The sequence below is a fragment of the Aulostomus chinensis genome, chromosome 16, assembly GCF_037954235.1.
Source record: "Aulostomus chinensis isolate RoL2024-O1b breed Wild chromosome 16, RoL_Achi_v1.0, whole genome shotgun sequence".
NCBI lineage: Eukaryota > Metazoa > Chordata > Actinopteri > Syngnathiformes > Aulostomidae > Aulostomus > Aulostomus chinensis.
The window spans coordinates 14687078-14704657 of NC_141335.1; the positions used below are offsets into that span (position 1 = coordinate 14687078).

The following is a 17580-nucleotide window of genomic DNA, read 5'->3' on the forward strand; positions in this document are numbered from 1 at the left end:
AACCATCAAATTAGCATAAGAGCATTAGCTAAATACAGTAGTTTTATTCTAACTAATGAAGTTGATTCACATGGAGAGGTGTTCTGTGAACATTTTTGGTCATTTTGATAAGAGTTTCAGGAAACATGAGCAATCTTTACTGTGGTAAACTAACACATGCTCATCATGAGATGCAAGTTTGTTCATATCATACAGAACAATCAGGCAAACTGCTGCTCAGTGTTTAGTCTACAAATTAAATAAAATTTTAAGAATAGGCCACAGAAATGCATTTTAACAAAGAATCAGCAATGTCAGCAGGGTACCAGTGAGTGTTCCTATAAAATTCATGAAAGAGTTGTGAATGAATTTCAATCAGACTAGTAAATGACATCACTGTCACCCTGCCTCCAATTACCTGTAAGCTTTTTCTATGGTGTGTGTGGTACTTTTATGATGAAAAGTTAAATTGTATGTATGTTATGTGTCCTCAGATCCATTTATGGTATTTTGTTGAACCCTTAACTAGTTCTAAAAAGTATCCTCTCTCGTCTGGCCCAGAGGTGGATGAGTGCCAGATCAACCCTTATATTTGTGGTCAGGGGATCTGTTACAACACAGCTGATGGCTACACCTGCCACTGTGATGAGGGATATAGCCTGGATGATACCCAGACTACCTGCGTGGGTGAGTATAATGCTAAGGTCAATGGTCACATTATTTGAGTCCAATCTCACTGTACCAGAAGGTTCCTGGCTTATATAATCTTATTTAATACTAAAATGTGAACGATATAGTGTGGAGCTACTACTACTACTTGTCACTACTAGATCTAATGTTGAAGTTTTAACATATTTTGTTTCATTCCAAAATTACAAGCAACCTCAGTTTAATTAATAGTGTGTGTGTTTCTGTTGTGTTTGTGCAGATATAGATGACTGTGAGGAACACCAGTCTCTGTGCTTTGGCGGCCACTGCATAAACACAGAGGGCAGTTTCCTGTGTGTGTGTCCGCAGGGATTCCTCATTGATGAAGAGGGAACCAGTTGTGAGGGTAAGCATCTAAATGTTTTTCACCATTACATCAACAGAATATTTCTGTTTTTTTTTTTTTGCTGCATACACACATTTTCCAATTCATAAAGCCAAAGAAGCATGTATCATTGTGTGTATAACTCAAATCGAGCTGCAGCAGATACGTTATTTAACTTTCTCCTCCGCCTCATAAAGACTGCTGAATATTTTTAATCAGCCTACACTTGAATCCTCTCATCACTGAGTTGTTGGGATTAGGGTCGTTGTATTTTTAATTCCCACCATGGAGACTCACATGATAAATTGAGCAGCAACTATGAATAACCCATTGTATTAATCTTCTACTGCTGTTAAGGAGGATACCATGTTGTCTCTTTCTGCTGGATTCTGCATTAATAGAACACCAATTTTCATGACACTTGGGGAGTGCTTTAACTGGGCTCAGAAGAAGCCTTTACATTTTTGGGCAGATTTGTTTGATATTTCAAAACTTCATTTTTTTTACTTTGGCCTTGGAGGTCTGAGCCCACTGAGTGATTTTCCAGCCATGTGTTATTTTTTTTTCTCTTCACTGAAAGTCTTTTTCATTCCTTGGCTTTGTCTGTCATCAGAGAAATGAAAATACATGTTTAATTCTACTCTTGTGATGGAATAAATATTGCTTTCAATAGGAAACAAACCCAAATGAAAGTGATAGCCTTGCCAGTAGCCTTGATACTGGTCAAAGTGTTCCCTGCAATGTTTTAGGCCACCTCTAACTTCAAAATATGAGCACAAATTTTGACCTAAGAACAGTTTTTGCATAATTAAGAACAATAATTAAAAACATAATAGGGTCTTCGCCTGAAGTACCTTCAGGCTCAGGCCCTAATTATTGTCATTATTCTTATTTTCATTATAGAGAATATACAATTTGAGTTAAAAAAGATTGTTTAGCTGTCATTTCATAAAAATAGATCTGTTTTCAAGGATGATTGTTTTATTTTTCAGTGGCATCTGCCTGTCATGTCATGTTCTTACCCTCTGTTGTCGTGTTGTTTTATTTGATGCACGTTCTAATTTTCACAAAAAAATCCTCTGATGACTACAAATGTTTACACTTATATTTGAGGCAATCATTGCTGAGCTCCTATATTTTTTTGTGTATTTGGTCAGCAGACAGGCTGAAGGACAAGATGTGTACACTTGTTTGTCATTACACACGATATGCCCCTGACGCTGGCCAAACTTAAGCTCCACTCCGTTACAAGTGTATATTGATAGAATTAAAAGTCTGTGGAAGTTTGAGAGAGACCACAATGCAACCAGTGAGTACGACTGCACCACCCTCAAGCCTGCTGCATCCCTTACTGGGATATAAATGTGAGGCGTTCTCCCATTACGTGGTTTCCTGCCATTTCAACACAGCTTCCCCCACCCACCAAAATGACACTGAATTAGCACTGAGAGGGCAAACAGACCTTATGCTTATTTTCTCCAAAGCTGCAATAAAATTATTCTTTTGAACAGTGGATGGATTAAATTATGATGTTTTTGAGAGGCTTGCATGTATGTGGCTCCAAAAATATCTATTAATAAGATTAACATAAAACAGGCTGCAGAGCAGTCATTTTTTTGTATGCACTGTTGGTATTCTAAAATAAGTCATTACCCTTTGGTGAAAAGTCAGCTAACTAGATTTGTTTAGGAAGTATATCTCTAAGTACGATTTAAAAAAAAAACAAACCTTTGTGGAAGGGTCTAGAATGGGCCAAGGAAGAACCCATGACTGGTCAGTGCTATCCATGGTTTCCTGCAGAAATTTTTTAAGTTAGAGCGGTCAGGTGTGTGTGTGTGTGTGTGTGTGTGGGGGGGGGGTGCAATTTAGACTACAGACTCTGCACTATATTGAACAATTATTTAATAAACACTAAATATTGAAAAATATTTTAAATAGAGTGAGGGTCCGTTGGCTATCCAACTTCCAGATGCACATCTTCCCAAAAGGTTTTTTGTTGACGAAAGATGACAGAGAGCAACATGGCGCAATGACATTCAACCAGGAAATGCTGCTGTTCGGATGCATCCCATGATTTAGAGGCATACCACAGACCTGCTGTATTTAAAGATTTTAAACACTGATTCTTTCTGATTCACGAGATGCTTTTTAATGCGTTCTGCTGAGAAGTGAGACTGGCATTGGTCACGGTTTGTAATGAAAGGAAGAAAGCAGGGCAGAATAACACGGCCAATATCAATTTTTTGAAGATGTTGCCTACTTGAGCATGGATGTGAACCCATACACACGACTCCCAGGCAAGGTTCAAGAAAAAAGAAAGTTTAATAACAAAGTATCAAATCAAAATCACTCTAATGAGGGAAGAAGGCTATACTGCAAAAACTCAAAGTCACTCTGATGAGGAATACGTCACTAAACAAAGTAACTAAGAAATTCAAAGGTCAAACAAGACAATGAGCATGGCATGGACAAAAAACCTGACTAGACCAAGTATCAACAAAAGCACAAACCTGACGAAGCATGGAACAAAAATGCAAACTTAACGTGACATGGAACGTGATCTGAATTGGCGTAGCACGGTTTGACATCAAGGACAAGACAAACTAGCACCGGACAAAGGGAAATACAGACTACATACTGTATACACATGAAGTGATGGGAAACAGGTGGACACAATCAGGGCAGGGTAGACAATCAGACTGGCGGGAAACACACCAGGGGGAAGGGAAAATTAACAGAAACGAGAAGAGAGTTAAATTTCAAAATAAAACAGGAAGCCATGAGACAACATAGTCACAAGGCAAACAAAGAATACCATTACATGCACGGACATGACAGATGTTAGTTAAGGTGGCAGGCGTTTGTTGCTTAGGTGGCCGCCTAAGTTGTAAATTGCTGCGGGAAACCCTGGTCCTATCTGAAAACAGAAAACTGATTGCCTGTTTTCTTTCTGTTTTTCAATGTCTTCATCCTAGTGGGTCAACCAGATCATCTCAAATGTGGTCGGAAACACGTTAAAAACTTGGTGATGGGTTACTGTGAAGACTGTGGGTTTTTGCTTACACTGTGTTACTGTCACCAATTTTGTCCACAAACTGGACTCCTCATGGTCAGATCTTTTCTGTACTTAATACATTTTATGAGAATCTTGACCTTAAGATATCTACAAACTGAATTCAAGTCACAGCACCATGGCTAGTGGTTAGAGGAAGTAAGCCTGTTGTATTCATATGATGCACAGCAGCATCATGAATATTAAGTGTGTGTTCTCCAGCATCACCTTGTTATATTTGTGTCACAGTGCAGCACCAGTCTGCTCCTTAGGAAAATCCAAATATTTTCAGGTTTCACCACCCTCTTTCTTTATGGAACACGCTCATGCAACAGCATGCATGGGGGTTGTTAGGGGATGCTCATTGCTGATTGCAACTTTAACTTGAATGTTTGCCTCAGCATAGGTATGTGCTGTCTGAGTGCTTTCTAGCAATCAGTTTTCCTGGTGCTATTATTACACCTGAAGAACGTAGACTAGAAAGTACATTATTTTGAATGGGATACAACTGCTGTTACACCAGACAGCTGAAGATAGTGAAAGATTTACAGTCATAGCTCAGATATACTGCAACATATCATGCATTCTGACACCAATATGACACCCTCTAAACACCTTTACCAGTGCATCAATATAAGTTGGAGTCTGTATTTTTGTTATAGTCACATTTGAAATGACAACATGAGATGTTGTGTTTCCCATAATAATGATCAAAAAGAGACTTCATTTTTAATTAATAATTTTGTGAAATTATGAGTTTAAACAATAAATTGAGTTAAAATACGTTGGAGGAAAGAAACACACACATCTCAAAAGAAGCAGGTGGATAATTCATGTATCCTAATTTGAGCATTTCTGACCTAATTATGCAACAGGATTTTTACAGAAGTATTTTTTGATACCCAGGACTGTAGAGTACACACTGTCATTGAACCCAATCTGAACTCCACCGTAACAACATTTGTTATCTAAAAGCTACATGTGCATGAAGAATTAAAGATTCAAAATGTTTTCATGGTTAGACTGACCATCTGGCTTTCTATGATAAAAGCTTTTTGAAAGCCTTATATTTTTTTCTTCCACAGATATCGATGAATGTGGAAACAAGACTTTGTGTCCTTCAGGCATCTGCATCAACATACCTGGAGGATACACCTGTGGCTCCTGTCCTCCTGGCTTCTTGGGAAGGGGAGGCCAGTGTGCTGGTAGGTGCTGTAAAAAAACTGTCTTTGTTTGTGTCTTGGTGAGCTAATACACTTGATGCATGTACTATACTACATCCTGAACTAAGTGTGTGCTCCTTACACCTTAACCAGAGACCCTGTTCGGAAGTGGGTGATCCAAGTAGACAGTTGCTGAGTGTGTGATCTAAACTCACTTTTCTGTTTTGTATGCCAGTAAAACCTACATTAACTCTGTTTGCAATGCTTTTATGCATTTGTATTTAATTACAAGTGGTGAAGGAGAAATATGTCACTCAATTCAGAGGACAAACTTTTATTTGTAGCTGTGGATGTTGTGTCAATCAGCACATCCACCCATATCTATCAATGATATTTTTATTTCTTAAGGAATTACTACCTTGTGTCTAGTTTTGTAAAGAGCAAGAGTTCAGCTGATGGGGGAGCTTTGTTGACTTCTAAGAAGGGAGCCAACATAGCAATACTTCAGCCAAAGATGGAATTGTTTAAGCAGAAATATTTACTTATCAGCATGCAAACGGCTGCACATGATTGCGATGCCTGATCATGTGAAAAGCCCATAGACACCTTTTGTATCTGCATCAAACATCTTGGGTGCTTTGGCTGATTTGGAGCTGTGGAGAAACAGAAATGTCCTGTATTGTTGGGATTTTTCTCTCTGCTTTTAAATTCTGACTGATTGGGAAAGTATTTTTTACTCTCTTAGAAAGAGCTAATATCTCTAGCCCATCAGCTGATCTCTCTCTCTCTCTCTCTCTCTCTCTTTGTTCAAACACCACTCATCATAAAAGAAGCCAGTAAGTCCTTTTGTAGGAAAAATGTCAGTGATATACTGAATGGATGTGTTGATCCACAGGATCCAGAGGAACAAATAAACATGTTTCATCAAAGCGTGATTTGAGTGAAAAACCCATGTGCGCTACTTGTAATGAATAGAAAAGTGCCACAGGTAAATACGCTACCAAGAATGTTGCAAACAGAAATAATGTAGTTTTTCATTTTCAAACAGATTGGGAAGGGAAATCTGATTGCAGGTGACACATGTGGACACAATTTTTTTTTGGAGACACATGGAGACACATTTTAAAGCAAAGCGTGAACACACTCAACAGAGCCGTCCACTTGTGGTCAGGTCACATCAGGATAGATCTTAATGGCAGGTGTGCACAGGGTTAGAGTCTCAGCCGTTTGGACTTGAAATTGTATGTACCCTTGTTGGAATAGTTGGATTACATCGTAACCTCAAAAGTGTGTAATGTCTACCCATTAAAAAGCCATAGAAAACCAGCCAGGAAATGCATGTAGAATAGAATATCCCTCCAATCAAGCAGTAAAACCAATGAACCCTTCCAAAGAACACATAGTGGGCCCATGTTTTCCTGGAAGTGGTATTTTTTTTTCCCGCCAGAAACCAAAGGTGTGTCAATCTCTTCTTTGCTTTCTTCTGTAGTTTGCTGTTCCTACACACACACTCACACACACACACACACACGCACACGCACACACACACACACACACACACACACACACACACACACACACACACATTGCACACATTGTGCAGACAGGCCAAGCCACAGTGGGGTGGCAGGGAATGTTGGTGGCGCTGAGAGGAAATAATTAGCCCAAGTTGAAGAGGCCTTTTTTTTTTTAACCAAGCTCACAGATGTTTGAATGACACTGCCAAGTGTTTTTGATTGCATGTGGGAGAAGTGAATGTTAAGTAGCTCCATATCTTTCCCACCTGCTGGTCTTATCACACCATTGTGTTATCTCTTCATGTATTTTGTTTTGCAGTGTTTGCTCATACTGACAGAAACTAAACTTGGATCAGCCTTTCCAATTCACCAGAAATGAATGATCTACTCTAGTATGCACTACATTATTTATGAATTTCTTGCTTGCTTAAAAAGCTTGTATTAATTAGGGCATCTGTTTATTTTAAGGCTCATGGCCAAAACAAGGAATCAGGGGTAACCTGTCACAGCAATGAGGAATAAAGAAACCGATCAGTGATGAAGGATTTACACCAACAACTAATGAACATATAAACATTTCTGACGCAATACTTTCTCACTCAAACATGTATGTTTACGTGACAAGGCAGGTGACATATATACATGTCATCTGCCTGCTGTTGAACCTGAAATATAGATTTTTTTGTACTGTCATGATTCATGCCAATTAGATGCTCACCACCATGGACGCAATCTGAATGAGCTGCAAGAGGGAGTGCAGCATCAAAATAAGTCTTAAAACACACCTTTAACCACAAATTATTCAACACGACTCCTCCAACAAGGACCTGAGTACCACATAACAGATAGGAATGCAATGCAATTTAATACACTGATGACAAAAAGAGAAACTGACAAGTTGCCTGGCAGAAGACACTGGCCAGTCACTTTTCTATTTTTTTATTTATTTTTTTTCCCATGATGACCTAATTACTGATAATTTGTTGTTAAATGGTAATGAAATAAAATCAATCCCAGATACATAAGTCTCTTTTGCTGTACCTCCAGCCTACAAACTGTTAGACTCTTTACCCCTCCTTCCCAAAAAGAACTCATTTTCATTCATTATTTATTCAAACATCTGTATCTTTAATAGCTTAGAGCTACATGGACCTCAGACTTACTCTGTTCAACCATTGTTGAATGATGTAATAATTGAATCTTGAATCGGCCCCTTTTCTTTATAGACTAATAAGCCAAGTCTGTGTTATCTTTAAGTCTGTGATACCTTCTTAGTTATGTCTTTTTGGTTCCACAAGAGTTCAAAATCAGCACGTGTTTGACTTTGAGTCATTCTGGGGATTTAGATCTCATCTGACTCTGTTCCAAAGTTTATACCATCAGCTGTGTCCCCTCAGAATGATGGGGCTGTTGTTGGAACTGAGGTGGTCACAACACTCCAAAGTCAGTGTCACTGAATTAATTATGTGTTAGGTCATGACATTATGGTTTTGATATTTACTAAACACTTTATTTTGCTTGAACAACAGGGTTGTCCAGTAGAAATTTTGTAGTCATGTTGGACATCTTGCACATGATCAACAAGTGAAGACATTTCGGTGTCTACAGTTGAGTGTGGTCACTCACAAACAAATTGAAAACAAAGACCCCACAGAAATGGCAGTCACCACTCCAGTTACTCTTCCTGTTTCCACAAGTATTTAAGTGTCAAACATTTAATTAGGCCAGCTTGCAACACCATACATGTGAACAAAACAAGTCACAATAGACCTGGAAAGGAAATACTACATTCAGTTGTTAACATTGTTAAAGGAGCATTTTTGTCATTACTTTCCGCATATTGCAGTTACAACAGTAAATTTGGATATAGATATTATACTTTGTAGTTATTTACTGTAAAGGAAAAAAGTAAATCTTTGGCAAAATGGAAAATCAATGATTTTAAGTGTTGCATTCTTGTTTATGTAATATGTTGTCCATTTTTTTGGATGTGTCAGATATAGACGAGTGCCAGGATCAGCGTGTATGTACCAGGGGCCACTGCCTAAATACCGAAGGCTCTTTTAAGTGTCAGTGTGGGCCAGGCTTCAGGGTGTCACCAGCTGGAGACCAGTGTGATGGTATGGTGCATACTCTAGTACTACAAACACACACACACAAGAACTGTGATACATAACAATAACAATATTTTGTTACATTTTTACAGCACACATGATACATTGGTTTTAAATACAAACTGCTTGGAACTTATTTTACCGTAAAAATTTAAATAGTATGAAAGCAGTTCAACTGGCGACCTGTCCAGGGTGTACCCCGCCTCATACCCGGGATAGGCTGCAACCCCCCCGCGACCCTTAACAGGAAGAGAATGGATGGATGGATGGATGGATGGATGGATGGATGGATGGAAAGCAGTTGAAAAGTGTAAAAAGAAATAATTTATCTAATTATTAAATGCTTAACATTTAAGTACATCTTACAAGAGAAGATTGGAAGTTATCGAATTCTATCCGTCCATTATTGCAGCCGTATTGGTGTCAGAGTGTGTTGCAGATATCAATGTGTGGTATGTGATGCTGGGTTTTTTTTTTTGTGTTGTCTTTGTACATTCATTTTTCCTCAAGCCTGAAGGGGGCAGACAGAATACCAAGTTTATGATTGTGTGATTTTCTTTAGAAGAAGACTTTTATTTCACTTTTATTTAAAGCAGTTACAGTTTACAACTGTCCTTCCCTCTCAGTCGTCCTCTAGTGTTGTGAAGTGGTATTAGTTTTGTGCCAAAGCCAATCGAATCAAAAGTAGCAGCAAGACTGTTCAAATGTGTGTCTTTGAGAAACCTCCTCTCAAACAACTGATATGCCTATGTTGCAGATGTGGACGAGTGTTTAGAGGAAGCCCGTGCCTGTGAGTCAGTTGGGGAGTGTGTTAACAACATGGGGTCCTACAGCTGTACCTGCCCCCGAGGATACAGACAGATCAACGGCACCAGCTGCAGAGGTGAGCTGGAGCAGGTATTCCTTCTCTGTTTACATGTCTTGGAGGAGCTGGTCACAAGTGGATAGATCAACATATGAATAATCTACCAAGACAGAATTTGAACAATTTAATTCTTGCTCTCAATTAGTCACTTTATGTAATATTTTAGGTGACGTTTAGACTCAAGATTTATGATTAGTTCATTCAAATATCTCCTGCCTGTAGATCTGGTGCAATGTTTTCATGTGAGACCAGCTGTTCATCTTGGCTGCTCGTAGCCCGACTCATGACATGTTTGGCCTACCTACAGGCAAGGGTCAACATGATATGCACTTCTGTGCATTAAGAAACTGTTAGGTGCGAAGCCTCTGCAGTATTTTGATAGATTATATAATTCCCTTTCAACATGGCAGTCTCACAGATGAAATCCACAGTTGGAGCTGAAGGTGAGCTTAAACAGCATTTATCAACTTCTATTTAAGCATTATTGCAGCCATATTGGTGTCAGAGTGTGTTGCATATAGAAACATAAATGAAAATTGCTTGCCTAGAAATGTAAGCACAAGAGTAAAATAGGTTTAACAGCAAAACATTTATTTTAGAGGCATATACACAGAAACAAGCTATGAGTCTGAATAGATGTAGGGCTGCTCAGCATTTTTCTTTGTCTCACATTGTGAGATAATGTCCCAAGTTTTGATTGTTCTCTATTTTTCTACCTATACTATGCTTAATATTGACATTGCTAGTCATCACAACATCAAAAGCAGTATACATGGATTTGAGATGGAACATTGTCCTTGTCCAAATAATTTGGATATAATTACTTTAATAAGAATCCTAAATAAAAAAGTATTCTATAATTGCAAATGTTGTTACATGAAGTTTTTGGCAGTGCACAAACATCCACTGTCAAAGGCAATCTCAGTAATACAACTATATTAAAATGAATGCACTTATGAATGACATTTCATTTATGACGCTACATTACAGCATCTGAGATTCAGAAGGATAGTTAGATTGTAGATTCGTAGGTTACTTCCACTGCATCCCACAACTCAGATGACCTATTTTCTGTAATAGTGCCCCCTTCAATATAACAGTAAAACAGTGACTGCCATAAACCGGCAGGGAAAATGTTGATTGGGAATATTTCATTATTTGTTTTGTATCAGAGGGTGCACACAAACACACACACACTCACTCTCACTGGGATTCTGTCTCTCAGATGTTGATGAATGTGCAGATGAGTCGGAGCTCTGTTCCCCCCACGGCGAGTGTCTCAACACAGAAGGATCCTATCTGTGTGTGTGTGAGAGTGGATTCACTGCCAACCTCGACACACCCTCTTGCGATGGTAGGGTGAAACTGCAAAACACACACACGCACACACACACGCACGCACACACACTGCAGAGACAATCCAAGTTTTCTTTCAGCAATAAACTTCTATTTTTTAGTTCCAATAATATTCATAGAGGTATTGTTTTATTTTCATAATATTGAACAATTTCAGTCAGTTAATCATTTATGTGCTGTTTCTCCATCCACCCATCCATCCATCCATCCATCACAGTAATAATGTGATATTAATGTTAAATATCCATCCATCCATTTTCTACCACTTATCCCATTAAGGGTCGTAGGGGGGCTGGAACCTATCCCAGCTGCCTTTTGGCAAGAGGCGGGGTTCACCCTGGACGGGTCGCTAGTCCATCGCAGGGCCAACACATAGAGACAGACAACCATTCACACTCACATTCATACCTACGGTCAATTTAGAGTATCAATTAGCCTAGTACCCTCTTGCATGTCTTTGGACTGTGGGAGGAAATCAGAGTACCCAGAGAGAACACACGCAGGCACAGGGAGAACATGCAAACTCCACACCGAAAGAACCTGCGCCCGAGCCAGGGCTAGAACACTGAACTTTTTTGCTGTGAGGCGACAGCACTAACCACCGCACCACCGTGCCACCCGATTATAACAGTATATCCTATTTGAACATAATGTTTAAATTCCAATGATGTAGATTACTCATTACAGTTAAGCATATAAAATGGAATATAATTTGTGTCATTTCGGCAAGCTCCACACAGAAAGATCCCTTGCTCAAGCCAGGGCTCGAAACCAGAACCTACTTGCTGTGAGGCGACAGTTCTAGCCACTGCACCATCGTGCTGCCCTGTGCTGGTTTTAATGTTTTCAAATTCAGTAAATTTAAGAAAGGATGAAATGAACAGAGATAAGTAATTTTTTAAATATTCATACATACAACACAGACTGTCCTAACACATGCCGTCATGGGGCAACAAATATGCTGACTATGAACACAGTTGAAGTTGTGTTCAGTGGTTTCTTCTTTTATTATGTTACATACACAGAACTGCCACTTGGCTGTCATTAACATCATTGTTGTCAAAGAGATTTTGATCTTCACGTAAACTGTAAAGGGGGTCCTAGCAACATTGGCCAACTATATGGCTTTCACGATCATCTCTATCATACTTTAGTGTTTGGTTTGAATACTCGTAGAGTTTTGGAGTCACCTCCTGTTTGAATCACTAAGCTCATGTGCCAATAGATCTCTCATAGAAATATTTAAATCCGCTCCTCCTAGCTGCAATAGCAGACATACCACTTTTTGGGGGCTACCATGTAAAAAAAACAAACAAGCAATGACAGTGACAGCACATTAAATCAGTGGCTGGTTTACTCTGTAACACCACCATAGACTGACTTGGGATGCATTCATTTATATGTAAGCAGTCCAATGAGACCTGGAGTGATAAATTGTCTAGGCTGTTGAATGGCTCAGCTAATCTGGAGTTGGAATAACTACAAGATTATACATCTAATGTGTCTCTGGATTCTCAGTAAATTAAACTTCTGTTCAATCTGTCTTGGCAGAACCTGGATGTATTTGATAAGACATTTTAAGGGATTTAGATTTGATTCAAGTTTATGGATGTTAAAATATGTCTCTCACTGTTGAGGATTTTTTTCCCCCTAAAAGTTGGTTATGTAGGAGTAGGATGCCAGCAAAACCACTTTGTTACAACGCAAATGGAACCATTTAAATGCTCCTCTCCTCTAACCAAAGACAGACTGGAACTCAAACATTTCTCTGGACCTATTTACCCACTCTAGCCCACCACAGCCAGCCCACCCCTGCCCCAGTGACGCACATACAAACACACAAATGGTAATACTAAAACTTATGATCATCATGAATATACTTCAGGTAGCTGTAACACATTAGAGCAAGTGAAAGACTCAACCCTATAACTCAATAAAGTCCTGATTTTACCTGAAAACATGATATAAAAGATACATACTAGATATTGTCATTGAAAAATATTACATCATAGCAACAGTGATTTTTCTCTAACATGTAATACTTCCAAACATTTCCAGTGCAATACAGTACTTAAGGGGGTTGTATTAGTACTTAATTATGTGGGTTTGTATTCTGCCACTTTCATGTGCTCATTATGTTTCAGTTATGTTGCCTCTAGCTCAAGAGGACATTAAGCATTATTATCTTCACTCCTCATCACATGTAACGTGGGCACACAAATTAGCCCCGAAGTCACTGAGCGTAACTCCTGGCAGCGGCATAACGAGTGAGAGCCTCACTCTGTGAGCAGTTGTGGAGATGAATGCTGGCGAAACTGCAAACGCTAAATTCAACATGTGTTATCATGATGTTCCTCACTGACCTCTATGATGAGGTCAGCGTGGAACATAAGGCTATTATTTGGCCTCTTTGCTTCTTTGCCTCATTTGTCTGCACGCAGTGGATCAGTCCAGACATATCCCTCTCCCAAGGTTTTTGGACAATGAAAATATAGTGGAATACATGTTTTAAGTGGTCTGTATGATTGCTTTTTAGGTGTAATTAATTCAACAGGAATGCATTTAACAATATTACAATGTGCAAATGAGTGTAAAAAATAAATTAAAAATGAATGTGATTTAAATGCTGATATATCATTATGTTAGGATTGATTCACTTTTGCAGCCACTTGTTTTTGTCTTGTCTACCTTCATTCCCCTTTTCTTCATGGGCTCATTCTCCTTCCGTCCATGTCTGTACCATGTTTTCTCACTGCCTTTAAATACAAAATATAAAGAAAAGAGCTTCCAATTTCTTTCACATATGCTGCTCCTATTTGCTCCACTGTGGTAGGAGTCTTGGAGTCTTTACCAGAGCTGTTTTTAATACCTTTCCTGCCTCTGAAAAAAAAACCTGAGAGAAAAGAAAAAAAATAAGAGAAAAAGAAACAGACGGAAGCCTTTGAGCTGGCTGTCTAGACAAGGAGGGATATTTGTTGCTCTCTGCCTCATGATTTATGCAGGGGGCTTACACTGACGACTAAGAGTGTTTTAATGTGTGTGCGTGTGTGTGTCTGTGTGCGAGTGAGCATGCATGTCTAACTCAAAAGGCTGAATTTGTCAGTATTCTTTAAATTTTCACCTTAATCTGTATGGCAGACAAACACAGAGGATTAGTTCAATCCAGTTTATTTGTGCGATCAACATTCATTTGTTCATCTAATTACCATACACTATGGTGCAGTTTAAAGTGCTTCACAATGAAAATATCAATAAATTTAGACTGGGCCTGAAAAGGATAAGACTGATCATTCTGGGTGTATTTGTACCGTCAAACAAGTCAATCCAGGAATGAGCATTGACATCCTTTGTCTCTGATCTACAGATATTGATGAATGTGGCCTCAATGAGACTTTATGTAGTCCTCATGGTTTCTGTGAGAACAGACTGGGTTCCTTCAGATGCCTTTGTGACCAGGGCTACCAGGAGTCCCAAGATGGCCAAGGTTGTATGGGTAAGTGTTAATGTACGCTATCTGTATATTGAGATATTACAGTATTATATTTACATACGATATATGAATCTTAAACCCACCAAATGGTCGTATTACATTCTTACAATCTAGTTACAGGGATGACCAGCGACAGCTGTTAAACTCCCACTGTGTGTGTAGACCATGTAGAGAGCATTGCATTATACAGTTGAGACCAAGCGTTATGAGCAGTTCCTCATTGGGATTATTTTACCCAGGTATTTGAAACTTGGCTATAGTTAATATAAACATCAAAATGTGACACTTTGTTAAGCAGTTGCATGTTGGTCAATTAAGAAAAGATTTAAGTAATACCTTACAGTGTATTATGTAACAACACACACATATCACATTATGTAAAAATTCTACAAAATGTAACATATTTTCACTCCTTTTTCTAATAACACCTGCATTTTCAGCAGCCAGAATGCAGTATTTAATATATTCCCTGCATTTTCTACTGATTTTTTATGTATGTTGGTGGTTATTAAAAATGTGGGGGTTTTGCATTACCAACTATAAAAATCATCACAACATTGACAACAGAAATGTTGTTTTGCTTTCTGGGGTGCATTACCTAGATTCAAAATTCATTTTAAAATAACACTATTTGCTGAGTAGATTATTTGTATGTTTTTTTAATGCTGAAAATAATCATTGTATTCCTTAGCTTTATTATTTAAAAACTGTTCTAGATGATTCATAGATACAGAGAAACTGCACAACACTGAGATTGGCACAAGCTAACAAAAGTACTGATGACACATACACGTGTGCATGAACACACACACACATGCACACACACACACACGCACACACACACACTCTACTGGATAAAGAAGAACTAGATTATAGTACATGTTTTTGGACAACTAAGATATTGTTAGCCATCAGTCTCCATTAGCTTAAAGCTAAATACGGCTGCTCTTTCTGCATTCTGAAGTCATATAGGGATAATGCAGGAAAGAAAGAAAACTTTTTGTGCCCTCAAGACACCTATTTGTCAGCACTTGAAACTCAAAAACTTCTTTTTACTGAAATTTTTAATGGTGTCTCTTACACCCCCACATTTGTAAGAGACACCATCAAAAATTTTGATCCTATCATTAATATTGACATTATTAAATTCCCTTGTATCTCATTGTTTATCTTCAGTCTTCAATAGAATACTAAGATTAAAAAAATAGATAAAAAGGATGTGCAAAATTGATCATAACATGGGTCAATGAACATGGTAATTTGTTAAATCTGTGAACTATCAATACATTTATATGATGTTAAACAGAGAGTTGAAATTTTTTTAAAAATCCAAAAGGGTGGCGCATATGGGGTTTTTGGTGTGTGGGAGGTTCTGTTCCCATGTTTTTTTAAAGGCGTCTAGCACCTGCAACCAGTTGCAAATGATTAAAGGTGAGGCTCAAGATACCTGGAGTGTGTTGTGAACACTTTTGCACGAGAGGAATAGTTTTCAAAATGAAATGGAATGAAATACCCTTTATAGCTCCTAAGGGAATTTGCTCTGGAAATCACAATAAAAGCTTCAAAAAGTATGACTAAGACAGAGAAAGACAAGACTCCTGTATCAACTTAGGTAATAGATATTATCAACTTAGGTAATAGATATTATGCATTTTCAAGCCATTGCCACATTCATGTTAATTGGAATGAAATTTGGTGTTCTATTTGGATGCACAACTAATTTAAAAAAAATCAGCAATTTGGAAAGATTTTTGGGTTGTATTATGTATATTTTGTATGTTTAAAAGTTGTTCAGGATTTACTTCAGTTGTTTTGCGATTACAATTGCAATTACAATGCCTGTTCATGTGAAACTTCATGTAGCTTATGCTATTGCCTGGAGCCGTTAAAAAAAATCTTCATTAGCAGCAGTGATGTCTTGAAAATTTCCAAACGCACAACTGTGCTGTGATTTTGGCTGCACTCACATATAACAAACAATTGCTCGGGAGAATCTTTCTGAAGTTCTACTCATGTCTATGTGGAGGCAGTGTTAGCATTTGCTTGCCCACAACATTAAAATCATTATGGGTCAGTTGCCAACTGCTTTAGATTGAAATAACGTTACACGTCATTTCTACATAAAACAACGCTGTTTGTCAAGGAGTTCATGAGTATTCCAAGAACAACCCATGTATCAGCGCTAATTAATACCAGCATAACTACCATGGTGCTCTGACTCAGTGTAGCGAGTGTTTTATACACATATATACACACTTCCCCTCCGCAATTTGGCAGTGCTGCAAGGTCGCACCCAAGTTCAGTCCAGCCAGCTACTCCCTTAACTGCCAAGCCATCACTGTACTGTGGCAAGACCAGATGGACTCACTTACACACACCCACACCCACACACACACTGGTGGTGTACCACTAACCATTCAGAATGCCTTCCTTCCCTTCCGTCCATCCCTCTCCTCTTATCAGCCTATTTTTCCTATTTCCTCTGTTTTCCTCTCCCCTGTTTCTCCTCTTTATCCTGCCTCTGTCTGAAAGCTTCTCCTTCTTGTTTCCCTCTCTGCACCCCTTGGATTCTGCTTTCAATCATCTCTCTTGTTTCTCCCCATGGAGGCCTTGTATCTGCAAGGCTGCAGTGTGACAGTTTTGTTATTAAGTTTAACCCACTATTTAATTACAGCAGTTACAGCAAATGTATTCTCTATAAAAGTTGAGCAACCCGTCAAGGTACTCTGTCTTCAGATTGAGAGAAAATGTTCGTGGATTGATGTCCAAACATGGTTCATGAATTGCATCTCTTCTTTTTCACAAGCCCTCTCTGTCCACTAATAGGGTGATGGAGATTTGCCAAATATCCTTCTAACGCAAACTAATGTAAGATGTCAAATGATACTTTTCAGCAATGTTACAAGGGGGATGACATACTTAAGACTGAAATATAGAAATATAGAAAGATAGATAGATAGTAAGATGGCAGCAATGTTTTGCACAGTTACAATCCGTTTTAGAAACACGAA

At 38.5% G+C, this 17580-nt stretch overlaps 1 protein-coding gene across 5 annotated transcripts in view; it reads left to right on the top strand.

Moving 5' to 3' along the window:
- The window catches only part of ltbp1 (latent transforming growth factor beta binding protein 1), a 133864-nt gene that overhangs the window by 99815 nt on the left and 16469 nt on the right, over window positions 1-17580 (top strand). For all 5 annotated transcript variants that reach the window (XM_086179748.1, XM_086179749.1, XM_086179750.1 and 2 more), the window contains 7 exons: window positions 541-666; window positions 908-1033; window positions 5150-5269; window positions 8742-8864; window positions 9616-9741; window positions 10949-11077; window positions 14444-14572. In XM_086179748.1, coding sequence (XP_086035874.1) covers window positions 541-666; window positions 908-1033; window positions 5150-5269; window positions 8742-8864; window positions 9616-9741; window positions 10949-11077; window positions 14444-14572 — 879 coding nt within the window. The remainder of the gene's footprint in view (window positions 1-540; window positions 667-907; window positions 1034-5149; window positions 5270-8741; window positions 8865-9615; window positions 9742-10948; window positions 11078-14443; window positions 14573-17580) is intronic.